At 46.6% G+C, this 19,043-nt stretch overlaps 2 protein-coding genes across 2 annotated transcripts in view; one reads left to right on the forward strand and one right to left on the reverse strand.

The window, feature by feature from the left end:
• The first annotated feature begins 1,984 nt into the window (after positions 1-1,984).
• LOC135824708 (protein Wnt-2-like) lies at positions 1,985-15,919 on the forward strand. Its single transcript, XM_065337417.1, has 6 exons — positions 1,985-2,412; positions 9,993-10,261; positions 11,971-12,306; positions 12,482-12,570; positions 13,496-13,594; positions 15,164-15,919. Exons 1-6 carry the CDS (start codon positions 2,279-2,281, stop codon positions 15,527-15,529), a joined length of 1,293 nt encoding a protein of 430 aa, XP_065193489.1. The 5' UTR covers positions 1,985-2,278; the 3' UTR covers positions 15,530-15,919.
• Positions 15,920-18,206: 2,287 nt separating this feature from the next.
• LOC135825191 (protein fem-1 homolog C-like) overlaps positions 18,207-19,043 on the reverse strand; it is a 15,663-nt gene continuing 14,826 nt past the window's right edge. The window contains exon 12 of the mRNA XM_065337919.1: positions 18,207-19,043. This exon is cut by the window's right edge and continues 1,221 nt beyond it. The gene's annotated coding sequence lies outside the window, so the exon portion shown is untranslated.

Raw genomic sequence — 19,043 nt, forward strand, 5'->3', positions numbered from 1 at the left:
TCCTGCCTGATCTCCGTTCCGAGCCCAGCCCATTTGCATGCACGTAGTAAACTGTCGCGTGATGTTCAGGCCATCTGGGAAGGAGAGAAAATTAATATCAACAATACGTGCACTTGGCAGTATTGTTCTGGCAAGCTCTACGACCTGTGTATGCTGCGTCAGTGAACATAGCTTGGCGTTCATCCAGGTGGAGCGGTGCGCACACAAGGAACCAGTGAGTAGCCTCTCCAGGCTAGCTACATGACCGTGTCGAGTTAAGCAATAGCCTGCCTTGTACCACCTCTCCAGGGGCAGAGCAAACTTGGGAGAGCAGCCAAAAATGCGTCAGTCGTCTGCCTAGCACATGCATCACCTGTGCATACCAGCTCAGAGGCGTAAAGGGAGTTTCTAAGGGTGTCTACAAACATTATCCAACCACCTGTTCGGACGATGTGCTGCCCGTTCCAACTGAAGCGCTTAAAGGAATTTACATGTACATGCACAATGTATAATTATGTGCTGGTCCTCAAACGTCAAATTCAGATTTAGCCATCATTTACATTGGCAGTGAAGAATGACATGCTGAACTCCCTCCTCTTGTCACGATCAGGATTCGTGGTACCATACACGTTACCACTGGTGACCTGGCGCTGTATGGAATGCCGATGCACGGCAGGGGTCTTAGCGTCGTGCTGTGATCAAGCGCAGACGTAGAAGCCAAGGTGAAAACTGATACGATTATCAGTTGGATTCCAGCCCAGTCTCAAGTCCTTCCATCATTCTTGGCCATGGGTCAAGTTCCAGGAGTCACAAATCACACCAGACCGACAGCCATCTTGTCCTTTGCATCATTTCATACTTAGAATTTCAGCGAAAATGCCGTCGGCAACTTAAAGGGGGTAAACGGATCGCTTACATTACCATGACTGTACATTCGTCATTTGGCGAGGGGACGTCAACATTCTCCCCCCGTTGTCAAAGATTCTATGGACCCTGAGGCACTGAAAACGATTTAAAGTCTTGCCAACAAGAAACCTAACCTTGGTACAAATCGTGCAAGAATGCTGAGCAATTCAATCCGGTCAAGGCGTGATGTGCGCATTGCAACGCCCGTGCCAGCTCGAAACACGACAAGAATTTGTTCGGCCGCTTGCTCAAAGCTTTGGCGCTCCAACCAGCACTCCGTCGAACAGGCAGAGCGAAACCTGTTCACTCTGGCTGGTCTAACCTATAATGTATTGATGACGTACTGTATTAGCAGCTGGAGTTATGTGCGTCCCAAGCTTCGTCCAAACTGAAGCAGGTCATTGTATATCCCGCTCAGTGCACTGCTACTTTCATGTACAAATCCTCGGCGAGTGGCGCGGCAAGCTAACATTTTCTGCTAGGCCATTGGTCATTCTTTGTCCCTGCTTTTCTTGGTCGCGTGAAGCAGTTGCAGTGCGTGCAACCACAGAACTGCATTCCGGAGCAACAACACTTGGTCACAGGTCCACATGCACAAACGCAGTGCAGTGTCGCGTTGACCATTTCTGGAGTGCGGTTCAAAGAGCTGCTACTCGGGTCTAGCTGCTCGCAGAAAAGACCAGTTAGTTTTAATGAACACGTTGCACTAACTCCATGTAAACCAAGGACAGTCACATACAAATCAGGGGAGTGCCTATTCTCGGGGTGTCGTCTAATCGAATAAAACCTGCCAAGCCTCATCAACAGTATCGTGTCTGCTGACAGATTATCATTAGCGCCATCACACCTATTCAATGCTGCTGCATACCCACTAACCCGAATCAGGATCCACTCATACACACACACACACACACACACACACACACACACACACACACACATTCTAGACCCCGATACATGGCCACGCCGGTATTTAACCCAGCACACAAATCTACCGTATCTACTCCAAAAACACTGGCCCCACTTTCCGAATCCATGCTGCGACTATAAAACCCTTACACTGCGTGTGCACTGTGCTCAAAGTTCACTGTAGACGTAATCTCAGGTGACCTGTTGATTTTGCACCTAACCCGCTGCTCAAGACCTGGCACAGTGGTCCAATTGCCGCGGGGATATGTTCTGAGTTTTTCAATACCCCAGTGCGAGGACTCGTAGGAGAGGCATGGGTAAAAATGAAGCGGCTCTTGTTTTTCTGTAGAAATTTTCAGCACAAGTACATCATTTCCCAGTTTTGTAGTTGATAGCCTGTAGCCGGTTGCTAGCTCTTTTCCTATTCTCTGCCAACTAATAGTGTAATAGTGGGGAATTGTGCTAGGCGAACAGTGAACTGACCATGTGTGTTCGCTGTGGTCCGTGGTTATGGTGGTGTAGTACATTCCTACTGCTGATGACGTCGATGCCGGCCGGCGGAAGCATGGAGGGAGCGGCCGTGACTGCATGTGGTCCGTACGACTCAACCAGATGGTGGTAAGTCACTCAGTTAACCCGTTGTGTACTAAGGGGGAATAATATTGTTATTATGATCCCTTCAGAACCACGCACTTTAACCTGGTGAAATCCGCCGGGTTACCTTTCATGAATTCAAATGGACCCGAAATTTCCCCAGGATTTTGGTAAACCTAGATGCGAGCACACGAACTTGTTTATACCAACTATTATGTATCCACTGCTTGATGCTACAGTGTGTTGTATGGCCGAGAGTACGCTACGTGTGACACTAAGCTGCAGCTACCTCGAAGTATGTACATGTACATGTACCAATGTTGTTAACTGCATTATGTACAGAGAAAGATCAGCGAGGAGAATGATTATCTGAAACGAATTCGGGTTGACACCCCCAATCCCATTGCTATGGGAATGGGGGTGTCCACCCGAATTCCTTTCAGAGATGAAGCAGCAGGAAGCATCAGCCCTTCTTGCGAATGATTATGTTGTGACATCTGATGGAAATCTCCATTCAGAGGTCTTGCGTTTACAGTGAACATCGAGCTATTCCATTATAGACTCTTATGGGAAGTGACAGATGTTTTGGCCAAAACACTTCGGTGCATTATGCAATGCTCTTCGTGTAATTATGTTCAACCTCTAAGGCTCTAGGACATACAATGCCTAATGTGAAAACTACAGTAAAACCTGTCTAAGACGACCGCTCAAGGGACCTTCAAAATGCGCTCGCTCTGTACAGGCCGTCTCCTTATCCAGGGTCATTTGACTGAAATTGAGAACCCTTGGCCATGGTTGTAGCGGTCCCCTTGGACAGTTGGTCGCCTTATTCGAGTGGTCGCCTTATCAGGTTTTACTGTGAAACCTGTCTAATACGACCGCTCAAGGGACCTTCAAAACGTGGTCTCTGTTACCAGGTGGTCCCCTTATGCAGCGTCATTTGACTGGAAATACATGTAGCATCCCTTGATCCTGGTTTCAGTGGTCTTCTAAGACAGGTGGTCGCCTTATCCGAATGGTCGCCTTGGCAGGTTTTACTGTACAGTAAATATCGGATATAACGTGCCCCTTTGATTTTCGAAAATTTATCACTATATCCGGTGCATCACTATAGCCGATTTGCATGTTTGACCGACACATGGCACATGACTGCACATGAAATGATGCGTACACGCTGGAAAAAGCATGCTGAAAGTGCATGCATGCTCCGCGGACTGTGTACCGGTGCATGACACAGAGCAGTGCATGGCAGTGCAGTACGAGTACAGACTGTCATGCACTAGAACTTCGATACATCATGTGGCATGGCTGCTTCTTCAGCGTGTTCTCCAAAAAAAAGCCTGAGCTGGATCCGTACTCACGTAGATCTACTCGGTGTCCAAAGAGTTGCGTAGAGCCAGAAATAGACATGAGTGGCTGTACGTGAGTACGAGTTGGCAACATCATCGTGAGAGGCAACACAGCCAGAAACGGACAAGAGCATGCAGAAAGATACAGAAAAGGACAAGACCATACAAAGGGAGCGAGGGGTAGCGCAGCCAGAAAAGGACATGTGCATACAGAAACGGACAAGAGCATACAAAGGGAGCACATTGCGAGGGGTAGCACAGCCAGAAACGGACATGTGTGATCATCACTCTTGATCATTATATGCGATATTTTCCTGTACATTTGATATGGTTTGCTTCCTGAAGTCCATCACAATAAGCGATATATTGGTATAGCCGATAATAGTGTATTATAGTGATATTTTAGCTGTATTTTTTCTGATTTGATTTTGATTTTGACGTGTTCTATCACTATAACCGGTATATCATTATATCCGGTCACTTTATAAACGATACTTACTGTACATGTACGGTTTATTCTGCATGTACCGTACATGTGCATAGAGAGTACGTCTACTGTGAAAGGGCCACACAACGCGCACATGCATCGTTGTTTACCCACACCACACGAGGAGGTTTGCTCAACAGCATGTCTGATTTAGTCTAAGAGTGCAAGTGTATATCCACTTCTGTGTTACGAATGTTAATTAGCAGACAGGTAACCATTGTTCCCTTCTACGGATTTCGACACAAACCGGCCCACACACGCGCGCACACGCATACACACACACACACACACACACACACAAACACAGTCGTCACTTGCGGCGAGTAATTGCCCTGGGCGCAATTAATCAGTCCAGTGAGTGTATTTCTCCTTCGCTTTCTCTCTTTCGCTGCGAAGAACTTGACACATGCAAATGAAGACCTACCAGGCCAAATTGCGATCCTGGATGGGCACCGGGTTTGCGTGATAACGCCTACTCAGTACTACATATTCTGGAAATTGCCGGTGAAAGGGGATCTCAGAGCGGGGCGCAATGGTCTCTGACAGCCATGCATGTACCCTACCCGGTATTCCTGTTAAAAAATCATCAGTCTGTACATCAGTGGATTAGTAATGCCCTGATATGTATGTCAGCATTAATATCCCCTGTAAAGCACCAGCATGATAATCGTCTATCACCGTGCACCTTCAAGCAAAGATCATATTGGAGTTTCAGCACAATGATGGCGAAAGAAAGAACTTCGTGGGCAGGAGGGTTCCAGGGATAAGGTGGCGAACCCGATCTACATGTAGAATGTTGTCTACCGATGTCAATTTTTTTTGGCACTGAAAGTGTGGAACTTGAAAACATTACGATGGCTGTAGAGCTCATCAGCGTTCAAAAGCTGGCAATGTGCAGGCTCCATGTGTACATGTACTTGATCGGGTACCCTTAGTATCAGATATACATTATTGTTTTGCTATCGGGGCGTCACTGGGTTTACGAAGATGAACTCGACCATGAATGAGTTCAGACTGTGTGGAAGCAGTGATTCTGCTGAATCCGAGCCATGATGATATTGATTTTTTATCATGCAATCGTCAGACAGGGTACATGATTGTACTGTGGCGCATGATGAAGAGACACAATGAGTCTTAGGGTTGAATGCTATACTGTCCAGCATTATCTGCGGCCTCATCTGTAATCGCCATGATCACTGGCAGACAAGCAAGTGTCGCTACGCTCAACGATTTAGCACCACTTCCGTTATCCATAATAGACAGGGTTCTATCCCGCGGCAAACGTACTTACTGAAGTAATGTATTAGTACCTTGCTACTTCGAAGTACGTACATGTACATGTACATGTACATCATGTAGCTGGTGACGAATGATACTACTGACGTCTGTACATGTACTGGGAAAAACTGTTGAATGCTATTGATTGCGAGGCATGTTTTGTTGATGGAATAGCAGCAATAAAAATTCAAAAAAGCAGCTTTAAGTATTCGTGTACATGACTGTGTACTTGATGGAGAAGCTTGCTGTATACACAGAACCTACAGCCAGTGAAGCCTGATCAAAGCAAGTACACTTCCGCAGGGTTTCAATGCTTTGCGCATCTCAGCTTTAAAAGGTTTATCTCAAGGATGGCAAGTGCCCCACATGAAAGTAGGCGCGTCTGTAATCCATGTTCGGCTAACCTTAGCGTAGATATGCATTCATAGGTTTGAGAGAAAGTTGCATTACAATGTAATGCAACCTTCCCTCAAACCAATGAATCATCATGATAATAATTCATAAGTGGAGGGAATGGAAAAGTCTGAAGAAAAATTGACTGTCACCACCAGGAACCGAACCAAGGACCTTCGCTTGAGGCCAGCGATGCTCTAACCACTGAGCTATGGTGTGCATGTACATGTAGCTGTCATCTCAGCAGAGACTGTATAATCACGAATGTGGGGTTTCCATTCACCAGCTACATGGCAAGTTACTAATCAAGTACTTCGAAGTACAGTAATCGTAGCCATGCGAAATGGGACAACTAGACATTCTCCTCTCCGCCACTAATCGAATATACATGTGCGTAGTTGGGTTCACAGTTCACATTGACAGACGATTCTGTGACGATGATGTACAATTATGTACACGTACACGTACAGGTACATACATATGCAGGACAAGTACATGGACAGTCATGTACAGGGTATGCTACTACTGCAGTAGCTTGCTATAATCAGATAAACCTTCTCAGATCATGATGTCTACTGTCACAGCTTCAATCAATATTACTACTGTGATTGTCCTGCTGTATACCTTCGTTCACTGTAGACTTCGTGGACTGGGAAACGAGAGTCTTAGAACGTCGTGTGATGGTGGCCTAATTTATTTATAATTTATTATTACTTGCATGTACGCGTTGAAGTCAACCATGCAAGCATGATCCACAACTTCGCTTATGCTGAACATGATAAACAGGACTATGACAGGGGAAAAAAACTGAGCTAGAACAATGATAATTATTATGATATACAAGTAATTATCATATACAAAGTAGCTCAATTGCGCACAAAAATCCTGTCGACATACCTCTGTATACCACATGCATGTGCACTGTAAAGTCATGTTTTATAACTTATTCAGTTATTGCGGACTCGTATACCATGTTTGTACATGTGTCAGTCTAGTGAAGCAAAATAATAATTGAGTCTAATCAGTAATGTTGCATGTGGTGGTGGCTGGTGCTTGAGGAGCAGTACCGCAACGCACAACAATGAAGCCAAAGCTACCTCTAGCTGAGACCACGTCCAGGCCTGTTGTACCTAATATTAGACGCTGCTCCCACTTCCGAGAGTGCCATTTTCAATCGCTCCAAACCGTGCCGTAACATGCATCCACAGTTGGCCTTGTTCTCGCCAACTGCGCTTTCACAAAACATCCTTTTAGCTGTCCCCCTTCAGAGAAAATGATTGTGTCATCTCTGTGCTTTCGATCGTATGATCTGGTACACGACAACATTGTGTAGTTCAAAACTTCAAGGCCAGTGCCACCCTGCTCGTGCTGGAACCGGTAAATCCATCTGCTATTCGGCGCTACAGACAGTAGGCAGGTGTAAAAATTCACCCCCGCGATGCAGTCTCGTGATCAGACAGCACCCCATAATGAGCCAGACCGCGTACCGGAAGAAGTCCAGAGATCAAGCCCTGGAGGGACAGCGTGAACTCCATGTTCTTCGCTAGGTCTGACAGGCACTTTCGTTCTACTGCAAGGTCTGATTATTCTCTGAATATGAAGTGTCAAATGGTGTTGTCCTTACGACCTATCGAGACGTCTGGTCGGTCTACAGAGTCCCCTGTTCTTGTCTGTGTTTCGAAGTATGTTATTAGGACTATGCCTGTTGTGACTCCCATTACACATGTAAATAAGGCATGCGAGAACAACAAGTCCTTGTAGATGAATGGTTTTAGCAGGAGCCGCTGCAAAACGGCTTGTCCTCACGCTAGCCTCCAGTGAGCAGTGTCTGGGGACCTGAGCAGGTTATTGTCCGCGTTCTGAGAGAGCGGCACAGACAGTGACAGGGACTGTGCAATATGCGGATGGGTTCTTGGCGTGTACATTGCAATGACAAATGTTCGTCCCCTAAGGCAGGCGCCCCAACACAAGCGGCTGAGCCACTTTCTCTACTTCAGCAGTCCGAAGAGCAGATTGCTCGTGGCACATGGGGATACAATAACTTATAAGCTGTCCGACACCTCCTTCAGAACTCGATTTTCACTCTTCCCTGGTCTTGATCCTTGAGGGCGGTGGCGTTCCTATTGTTCCGCATCGATAGTCCCGTAGGCTAAACGGATTCGGAACACTCATCCTACAAACCGAGTCTACAAAGGTCTGAGCAATAAGATGCTGTGCCGAAAAAAGAATTTTTACCCGCTCTTCACACTCATGGAGCAATCCAAGCGCTCTCTGTACGTTGAAACATTAGCAGGATGTTCCAATTCCATCACCAAACATTGCCTCAAGATTCAGAGAGCAAAATAACTGTGTGGGGGTACTTGCACGCGGGAAACGTTTGGTACATTGATGAAAGGGTGGCCCAGAATGAGTCAGAGGCGGACGCCTGTCTCCGGCCGGCGAGCGGAAAGAGACTGCAACACAGTGTAGATCATGGTAGATTGGGCAAAGCTCCGGAGGTTTGAACCCTAGACTAGTGCATGCGCTTACAGGGCCTACAGTGTAATGATTATGTGTCCGCATTTCGTGGCACCTGCCGGTCCAGATTGCTGACAGTCCCGCACAGGCTACAAAAACAACTAACTAAGGCTGGAGAGCTTTGAATTTGCAGAACGCTCATTTTACCAGGAGATCCCCTCGACAGGCCCAAAGCCTTTGGGAAATCCCCTTGAAATAAGAAAATACAAAATACAAAAAAATACAAATACATTCCATGGTTGGCAGAGGGCAAAGGGCATGCACTTCTGAAGGAGGTGCAAAGGTCAGAGGGTAAATGTCATGTACTTCTGAACAAGGAGTCTGCGCAACTCGAATCAATATTGTTTGAGCATTCATCAACCTTGCTATAAATAACCTGCAAGATTATGCAAAGGTCAGAGGGCAAAGGTCATGTGCTTCTAAATTTAGGGTTCACGGCTTGCCACTAAAAGCACCCGTCACGTGCGCCTCCATTTTGGATTATGGACGCGCGCTAGCGCTACAGGCCGCGACAGCGCCTATCGAAGTAAAAAAATATCGACTCGAAGTCTAGCCGGAGAGCGTACTTTTTGAATTTTTCCTTGGCTTCAGTGGCTTCACTGCGATCGGGCTTTGCATTTTTCTGACTGACCTGGACTTGATGATGGCGGCGGTGGCGGTCTTGGCGGAAGATCCAGTTCCATCTGAGACACTCTGTCGTCTTTTCTTATCTGCTGAGGTTCTGGCAAAGCGCATCGAACCTGACTAGATGTAGCTGCACGCATCCTTTGTTTGCCCTGCAAATCTCGATCTGTTGCTCTTCTTGCTGTTTGGCCGCTGATGCCATGGAAGAAAATATTCTTCCTGTAAAGAGGCCGAAACTGAGCTAGGGCACGTCAAGATATGTAGGGTATACAAAGAAAAAGAAATGTCATGGTCGTTTCAGCAGCTCACGACAGCCAACACGCTCCATCGTCGGGATTGGAAGTATCCAGCACGGCTGTTCCGAGCGCTGCTGCTCTTGTTATTCTTCTTCTTCAGAAATTCTCCACACCTTGTCGGCCAAAGTACGCGCGCGCGTGCACGGAAAATAGATGCGCTGAGCCGTTTCTTGTTCGATTTTGACAAATAATGGCTTGTTGTTTTGCTCTCGACCTTGGCTATCCTTCTACCGTTCAGTATTTTACGGAAACGCAACGGCTCCCCCTGTTTTTTTAGCCGAACTTTGGCCAAAGTTACTGGAAAACCCGGAACTCGTTTGAAAAAATACGAACGGTGGAAGTCTTGGAACGTCTTTCGTGCGTGTGGATTCAAAAATTCAGGCAGTTTGAGCCAACCGTAATGAATCCCGTAGAGTTGAAAGTGAGTGATATTGATGCGAAAATGCGATTTGAGCACTGACCGATTGTGTGGGACAGTATATGCACGCGCCTGTCACGTGCATGATGTAGCTGGCGACGCTAGCATGCCAATCCGTGAACCCTAAAATTGGGTGCCGGCGGAACTCGAATCAATTTTTTTGATCATTCACCAACCATCACATACATGAATCATGATTCTGTTTTCGTCTTATGCCCTTGTTCTACTCGGTGACGATACAGGTCCTTGGCTCGCTGGATCAACATCACGACAAGAGAGTTGACAAATGTCCGCCACTGCCAGGATCTACCGATGTCGGCCGGTCAAGCTTCGTTCTGCTCTGACGATGCCAGGCTCGGCTTCGAGCGGACGCGCGTTATGGCGCGGGCAAGTTTGGCAACGACACGAGAGTGCGCGCGACAGTTCGCCGATCGCAGATGGAACTGTCCCAGCTTCTTGTCAGCGGAACATGCAAACAAGCCGCTGTTTGGAGAGGCCGTCACCAGACTACGTAAGGTTTACTTTTCTTTTTTGTTTTGTATTTGAGGGTTTCCCAAAGAAATGGTCTAAATTGAAGGGAGTTCCATTTTTTGTATTTTTTTTATATTGTATTTTATTATTTTACTTGGGCATTCCCAACAGACCCTAAGGGGTGCCCAAATCACCTGGTCACCACGCCAGCAGGCGACAACTTTCACACCAAGGTTCAACTCGAGTTCAACTAGTGACAGGGCTGCACCCAAAAAAGGTCAAACAGGCTAGTAAGTTGTACCCTGCAGGCACGGTGACCAGGTGACTGGTATACGCAGGAGCACGTGACCGCTTCTTCAACCATATTCGATTGGGAATAAAGGAGGAACGCTGCATCGCAGCCTTTTCGGACCAAAACCAGTCGACTCAGCGTCCAAAAGACTACAACATATGGGCCAATCGCGGTCATCCGTGCTTTTATAAGAACGAAATGGCGCTTTTAGTGACATTTTGCATACAAATCCCCATCTAGTAGGGCGCAGTCACCCAGTTTCGGTAGAAGTGCGCGAGTTTGATTGGGATTCAAGTAGGAAGGGAGCGTCTCAGCTTTCTCGGACCAAGACCATTCGACTCAGCACCCCGAAGACTACAACTGGTGAAATTTTAATGTTTGCCTTAACTTCCCCTTTAAAGCCATCCTGCGTTCAAAGTGAATCATACAAATTTTCTGTCATTTTTTAAAACAACTTTGGAACTCTATTCCACCATTGTGGCCTTGTCATTGTCAGAAAAATTCACTGCACAACCATCTCCGGTACTTGACTATGCCGGTTGAAATATACATACAGCTGAGGTGAAGGGCTGTGCAGCTGTAAGTTCAAGTTTCGCGCATTTCAGCGATCATCAGACAGCAGCATTCAGGCTTAGCATTGACCAGTGGAAATATACCAGTTGAAATGATCTTTTATCAACTAATTACTTTCTCGTTAGTTTCACTCTCATGGGTGAGCATTTGGAAGAAATCTTTTTGAAATGGTTTAGCCAAGGACTGGAGAAGACCGGCTGGGTGAACAGTACTTCTAGCAAAGAAAAAAATTATTTGCGCTCTCATGTCATAAACATTGCGGCCGAGATTAGCTTCCAGAACACTTTCTAAGAGTCAACGGAGACACACTCAGTGACAAGATTCTTGTCACTGAGTATATCACCATTGACTCATCAATTTCAAGTGTATATCCTACTGTTTCTCCCTGACTCTCTTTCAGTTACAAGGTTGCATGGATTTCTGTGAAAAGAAAACTCTCTGTCGAACCAAACCTTGGTCACCGCTTGTATGTGGCGTGAGCTCGCATAAAATTGTATCCCTTGCCATTTGTTTACATTAGGCGTTGCATCTGCCGCTAGGGTTTACCGGGTGTTAGCGGCCGTTGTGAGTTCCCTTCGGGAACGGACACGATAATTTACTTTTTTTATTATTTACTTGCCATTTTATTATAATCATCAGTGTCAATGGACAGTGTAGCCTGTCTAAGGTGACCACTCAAGGGACCTCCAAAATGCGGTCGCTGTGTACAGGTGGTCTCCCTATCCAGAGTCATTTGACTGGAAATAGCATCCATTGGTCCTAGTTGTGGTGGTCCTTCAAGACAGGTGGCCACCTTATCAGAGTGGTCGCCTTGACAGGTTCTACTGTAATTGTTCCCTGTTCAAACAGTATTTCTCCAACAACATGTTTTCTGCTGTGTGTAGATACGCGTGAAGCAGCTTTCCTGCATGCTCTGATGGCAGCCAGCAGTACCCACGAGACAGCGCAGGCATGCAGCCAGGGCAAGCTGAGTAGCTGCGGGTGTTCAATGCCAGACCAAGCCGAGCTCTCCGCTCTCTACCCCAACACATCGTCGTCATCGTCCGGTCCCAGTATCCATGACGTCATCACCGCATCATCACAGAGGCCGAGCAGCGCAGTAACGAGCGCGATGGTAACCGAACGCAGCCTGGCAAAGCATAAACGAGTGCGACCCAGGTGTGGAGATAATATCGAGTACGGTGTGAGAGCATCAAGGGAGTTTCACAGGACAATCGAAGGTAAACTGACCTCACTTACATGTGTGTATTACAGTCGTGAGTGTGCATTTGTTACTGTTCATACCACGGCCTTATTCAAAGGATTATTGTGCGCCGATTATTTTTTTAACAGAGTGAAACAATAATGCAATTTCTCCGTTCATGTCCTGTTGCGTACGACATGTGTGATGTACAGTTGAGCAGTCGGATTCAAGCTCACCACGCTGCACTGCACGCTTTTCCAGGACATTGATGGACAGGCATAACGAGGAGGCAGGCAGACAGGTACATATACTACTTTCTCACAGCCATGTACCTTAGTGTGCACTGATAGTTGGTAGATGGCAGAGTTTGATACTTTCCTGAAAAGAGCTGCATAGGGATAGGGGAGAGGAGGTGAATGCACCAATTTGCATGGGATTTGGAGCTGAAAACAACAGAATTGCTGAGAAACTTTTCTTTTTTTTAGTGCTATTACAATTCTAAGACCATGATTGAGAAACAGAGAGTACCAGGTTCAAGTCCAAACTGGAAGCGGAAAGATTTTTTCCAGCCGTGCTGCGACCCACAGTTAATTGGGAAAGTGTGGCCTGCCGGCACGAGGGAAACATGGATGCAGTGAATGGGATTTTCGGTCTTTGACCACTTTGTGGTGGGTCTAGTCTACTCACCTCCCACCGCTTAGGAGCTGCATCTGCGCCTTGATCCTAGAGGGTGGTTCCTGCGGATGCGGAAATCTCGGCCTCTAGTCGAGTCTCGCGTGAACCGTGAATTTGTTTATTTATTTGTATTACAATCAGAGGACAAATCACTGAGCTTCACACATACATGTGTTGTTGTGGTGGCACAATGCATAAATCCGACCGTATGAGTGACATTTATAGCGCCCAACACCAATGTGGCACAGCGCAGTGCTCACAGGTCAGCTGCAGTCGGCACAGCGCCTGATGTACCCGACACGTGCGATCAGTATGATTAATTTTCATGATGCACAACCGCATGACAATCACCAGAGTCTAAAAAAATCACGTGAGACTCGGCTGGAGGCCAAATTTGTCCGCATCCGCAGGAACGCCACCACCCTCTACGATCAAGGCAGGCTATTTCACTGTCTATAAAGTATAATGGTACTCTTTCACTTACGAAGCATCCCATGGCTGGTCATAATGGTGATATTCTGTCACCTGTGGAAAATTCTGTTGCTGTTCAGATTGTGAAAAGGAACACCAAGCTGCGATGTCGCTGCCTCGGCATATCTAACTCCTGCTCCACACAGGTGTGTTGGAAACAGCTACCAGTGTTTACCAAGGTAAGTAGGAAATCGCAAGCATTCTTCAGGCTTACATGACTGTTGTACTCATGAGTACAACAGTCATGTAAGCCTGAAGAATGCTTGCGATAAGCTTTTTACATCCTCCTCCTCCTCCAGCTTGCCCTTCCACCTCCTCCAGGTTGGTAGAAGAGCTCGCACTGCATGTAAAAAGGTGTGACCTGTCACACATCCCACCACTCCTGAGTCCACTGGTCATCTATTACCAGGGGTGGATCCAGAGATCTCTACATGGGGGAGGGGTTCCAGTTTAGCCAAAACTGAATAGCTAATACATGTACTTGTACATGTACATGCATTATGGTTTCCAGTAGTACATTTGCGAAATTTAGCGGTTCAGCGAAACCCCGGATCCCCCCCCCCTCCTTGATTGCTGTCAAAAGTCAATTGAATCTTTGCTAGTTTGAGGAATAGTAGCCAGCCAGTACTATAATTATTAATAATTTTCTTAGGCGTTAAGTTCGCATAGAAAAAAACTACTTCAGTAGCCATATGCCACCAGACTAATAATAATACTGCCCTGATGATTTTCCATTGCAATTTGTGATGAGCCTAAAACTCAGAGTTTCCACAAACTAACCTTGTTGCACTGTTGTACATGTACTGTGTAATGCGGTCTCCCTCTGCGGTATTGAGCCCTGTCAACACACTGAGTGCGTTCGATTATGCCCGCCAACCGATTCATGAATCGATTCATGAATGGATTCGCACTATTCACATCACTCCATGTGAATAGGGTGAATGGATTCCGAATCGATTCCAGGGCTCATGACATGGAAATCGAACGACTTGAATGCATGCGAATGGATTCATGAATCGATTCAACTGCATAATCGAACGCAGCCACTAGGTGCCGAATCCTGTGCCAAATTCTGTCCAGCACAAGGAAGGGCATACCAGGGATGGAGGAAACGGTCCAGTTGGTCAGGCCATGGCCGGACCAACTTTTTGGCAGCAATGGGTGTTAACCCTTTGAGAGCCGACCCATACTTGAATGTGTAGAATTCTACACACTCGACTGTGAGACTTCAACTGGCCGTAACTCGGTCAAAACTAGCTCAAATTCAACGATCCAAATATCCACCTTGAAGAGAAAACTCTCAGCGTGCCGTAGAACCCATCCGCGACGCGCTGCGATCAACGGTTCTTGAGATAAATCTCCCAAAGAACATGAAAATATTCAGAATTTTGAAATTTTCAATCGGCTCTCAAAGGGTTAACTCCTGGGGGGGGTCATCCGTACCTACCATGTCATATTTTGTATTTTTGTATTTTATTATAATTTAAGGATTTCCCAAAGGTTTTGGGCCTGTCGAGGGGATCTCCTGCATACACAAAGTATGAACGGTATGGCCGGACCCATCAAAAACTGCTTCCGATGGTCCTGTATACAGGTGTGGATCCTTCCATGGCTATGCATCCATACAGAGAAGTTACCAGACAGCAGCTCCAATCATGAATCAACCATTGTGTTCAAAAGTCACATGACTCGGCCGACTCCTCTTCTTTCCTTGCCCCCCCCCCCCCCCCCACCCCTCCCTTGCCCAGGTTGGCAACTTGCTGATGTCTCGATACAGGAACGCATCGCTGATGAAACTGGACAGACACGGTACTCGGCTGGTAGTGCGCCATGCACTCTCCCGACAGCCCTCGTCCACGGATCTCGTCTACCTCGGCGAGTCACCCAGCTTCTGCTCCGACAACGCTGGACTCGACATAGTCGGCACCAGTGGTCGCGAGTGCAGGGTTTCTCAGGATCACACGCCCGACAGCTGCGACGTCCTGTGCTGTGATCGTGGGTATCGCACCGTGACCGACCACACCACCACCAGCTGCAACTGCCGCTTCGTGTTCTGCTGCCGCGTACGCTGCGACCAGTGCGAGACAGTTCGGAGAAGGCACTTTTGCAGGTAATCATGGCAATGGTATTTACCAGCAGCAACAACTATTATTATTGTGATCGTTATTTTGTAGCAGAGATCTGTGTCGAAAATGCCAACTTTGTCCTCAATTTTTTGCAGCGGAATTACCAGTCATGTGACAGAGGTGTGCAGATCACACTGCACCTCAGCAGTAACTGCCTTTGCTCCCAAAATATTGATTCCTTCAACCTAAGGCGTCCTTCCATCCAATAGGCTTTCAAAATCATTGTACCAAAGATTTTTTGAGAGGTAGCTCTAACAAATCCAACACAGTCATACATTGTTATTATTTTCCTTTCTTGAGCTTGAAAGTTGAGATATTTTGATCGTGTTATCGTGTTTTTCTGATCATAATTTATATCTATTTTCTGGAAACAAAAGTTTTGAAAATTACAAGCCAATAACACAGCCTTTGCTCCATTCCCCTCTCCGACGCGTTGCAAGAAAGTTCAGTTACCTGTGTTTATAACTATCACTACTTGCATGTGCTTAAACGATGGGAGGTGAGTAGATCAGACCCACCACAAAGTGGTCAAAGACCGAAAATCCCATTCATCTGCGCCTTGATCCAAGAGGGTGGTGGCGTTCCTGCGGATGCGGAAAACTGAGCCTTTGGCCGAGTCGCAAGCGAACCGTGAATATTATATAATTGCATGTGCTTGTTGGCATGAAAAAAGGATGCTTGAACGTTCCGTTACTGCAAATTCGGAACTTCAAGGTTTCTTATACCATGGTACGGTGCGGAGGGCCTGTTTTCAGCCAATCAGCGCTCGTCTAGCCATGGTTATATTGGCCAGTATAAATCCCGCGCGGGATTTATATAGAATATAAATCCCGGTGCACGGTACGTACGCTAGGGCACGGCTACCGTACATGTTCACTGCCTGAAAGGCAGTGAACTTGTACGGCGGCAGTACTCCAGCGCACGGACCATACATAAACAGACACAACGGACACCACATGCGCGTGTACACTCCACACAGAACGGCACACTGACGAGGAACAGTACACAATGGAAAAGAAGAATGGCCTGGAATTCGTCTACAGAGTATTCTATTATACTGAATCTGAGGATAAAGAACGTCGAATAACCACGAAGTATCCCGAATGGGTCAGCAATGTACATTGTACTTCGAAGAGTTGAAGATCATCAACGGACTGTCTCCTTCGTAAATAAGTTTATAATACCAGTGTATATGTACTTCAACCCGATTGGAAAAGGCTACAATAGATTGGATTGAAATGTGATACAAAACAGTGTATGCAAATGCATCTACTTGCAAGCAAAACTGATTATGAGATGCCGCATGTGAAAATCAGCACTGTACCATAATTATAGTAACACTTACTCCCAAAGAGTCCAAGCTGTAATCTAACTAGTAACGGTAGTTTGATTGAACGACAAACTCCAGCACCGCAGCAATTCAGTCGACTTCCGCACCGACTCAAGACAAGATCATGAAGATGCTACAATATGCACTGGAACGGAAAGGAAATCTTATGCCAAGCATCCACGGAGGAATCTCCTTCTGACCTTGCTCGACCATTCTTTCAATTGACAACTGATAACCATCAGAAGATGTTCATGTACTGCATGATGTAGGAGATCTCCAAATAAGTTCGTTGTTCTGGAAATGCGTAGGGGTACCTGGCATAAGTAGGATATGACCCTCGTAGTCGGGTTATACCGTACCCTCATATAAATCCCTCCTGCTATCGCAGTCGGGATTTATATTCAGCCGGTATAACCCTCTGACTCGGGTTATATCCTCTACGTAGGCACAACAAAATGCATAAAAAGAGCTCTATGGTGTGTTTTTCCTTGAAGTCTGAACCAGGGAGTCGTAAAATACCGGTATTTTACGACTCCCTGGTCTGAACATGCACACCAGAGAACAACAGTAGCATATCACGTCTTCCGTCTAAAGCCAGCTCACCTCTAAAAGGCGTGTGAGTTGTCTTGGGCCGGGGTGTCCTGGACCCATTTTTACAAGTGCGTGCCATACTGTCCTGGAGCTACGGGGCCTTTCTTGGAGCAACTCGGCCTGCTAGATCACCTCACAAACACTTAACATTAAATTTTGTTTTGCACATACATGTAAAGTAAAACCTGACAAGGTGACCACTCGAATAAGGCGATCACCTGCCCCAGAAGACCACTGCTACCAGGAACAAAGGATGCTATGTGCAGTCAAACGACCCTGCATAAGGAGACCACCTGGCAACAGAGACCACATTTGCAACCAGGACCATGAGATGATATTTCCGGTCGAATGACCCTGGATAAGGAGACCACCTGGGAACAGAGACCACAGTTTGAAGGTCCCTTGAGCGGTCGTCTTAGACAGGTTTAACTGTATGTGTTCTCTTCGTCGTAATGTCATGCGAGCCAGGCCAGCCAGGCCAGCCGAGCCAGGCCAGCCAGGCCAGCCGGAACCGGACTGGATCGGTTGGTCAGGTTATCACCGAAACAACTTTCCCGCCACCAATGCACGTTTACTACAATGGAGGGCATGTGTATCCGCCGGATCATACACAAAGTACATAACGTAGGGCCATGTTACGGGACCAATCAAAAACTGCCTCCGGTGGTCCTGTAAGCCTGCAATACTAGCAGAACTGTTCGCCTCCATGGAACCCGGAATTACTTTAATTTCCAGGACTATTAATGAGACTCTCCCTTCAGGGAACAGGGAAATATTTATGTCAAGATCGCCGTGATAACACCTGTTCTAATTAAAATAAATACTTCGCATCACAGGACAGCGGGATAACAAGATACGAAATCATGCCAGAATACGCAGCGGGCAGGTACGGTACAGCAAACGCCAACAGACCGCATTGTTCGTACTCTGCAAGTATGTCGACAAGGACTACAAGACAACATAAAGGACGTACGCTGGAAACTTACAAAAAAATGTTGTAGTCGTTAATGAATATTTCACGGCACATGGTTTACACTATGCTACCCAAGTATATACGTATGAGATAGAGATGACATGTTACATGGTGATAGGTGTAAGATGGAGATAGTACTTCTTGAAGTATAACCATGTTCACTGTCAGAAGCGTGTGGATGAAGGATATGTCTTTGCACTGGAACTAGATCAATCTTAAAAAGCAGCATGACACAGAGTTGCTGAAACAACTCACTTTTCAGGTGTACTGAGTGCCCTTTGAGCAGCCTGGACTTGCCACAAGTAGGAGACGCTGAGCACCAGGTGTGCACTGGACATTGGTCATACAACCGCAGCCACTAGCAACAAAACTTAGGAGCAAAACTAATACTGGTGTATACTCTAGACCAGTGCATCGTCCAAATTCGTGCATCAACTAGACGCATATACACTTAGACTTAGACATGCCCATCGCGGGAGCGATGATAGCGAACAGCTATTTAGACATAGCAACTTGTGCCGGGATTACACCATTCAACACACACACACACACACACACACACGCACACCTCACCTCACACCTCACACATGTCCATCGCGGAAGCGATG

This window comes from Sycon ciliatum, chromosome 9 (assembly GCF_964019385.1).
Source record: "Sycon ciliatum chromosome 9, ocSycCili1.1, whole genome shotgun sequence".
Taxonomy (NCBI): Eukaryota; Metazoa; Porifera; class Calcarea; order Leucosolenida; family Sycettidae; genus Sycon; species Sycon ciliatum.

What these genes read in the sequence shown, in the direction of transcription:
- LOC135824708 (XM_065337417.1), top strand. Translation starts at nt 2,279, where the DNA reads ATGTGTGTTCGCTGTGGTCCGTGGTTATGGTGGTGTAGTACATTCCTA. An exon ending in AGAGGCCGTCACCAGACTAC is followed by an intron (nt 10,262 to 11,970) that starts GTAAGGTTTACT and finishes TGCTGTGTGTAG; the next exon opens with ATACGCGTGAAGCAGCTTTC. An exon ending in AGCTACCAGTGTTTACCAAG is followed by an intron (nt 13,595 to 15,163) that starts GTAAGTAGGAAA and finishes TCCCTTGCCCAG; the next exon opens with GTTGGCAACTTGCTGATGTC.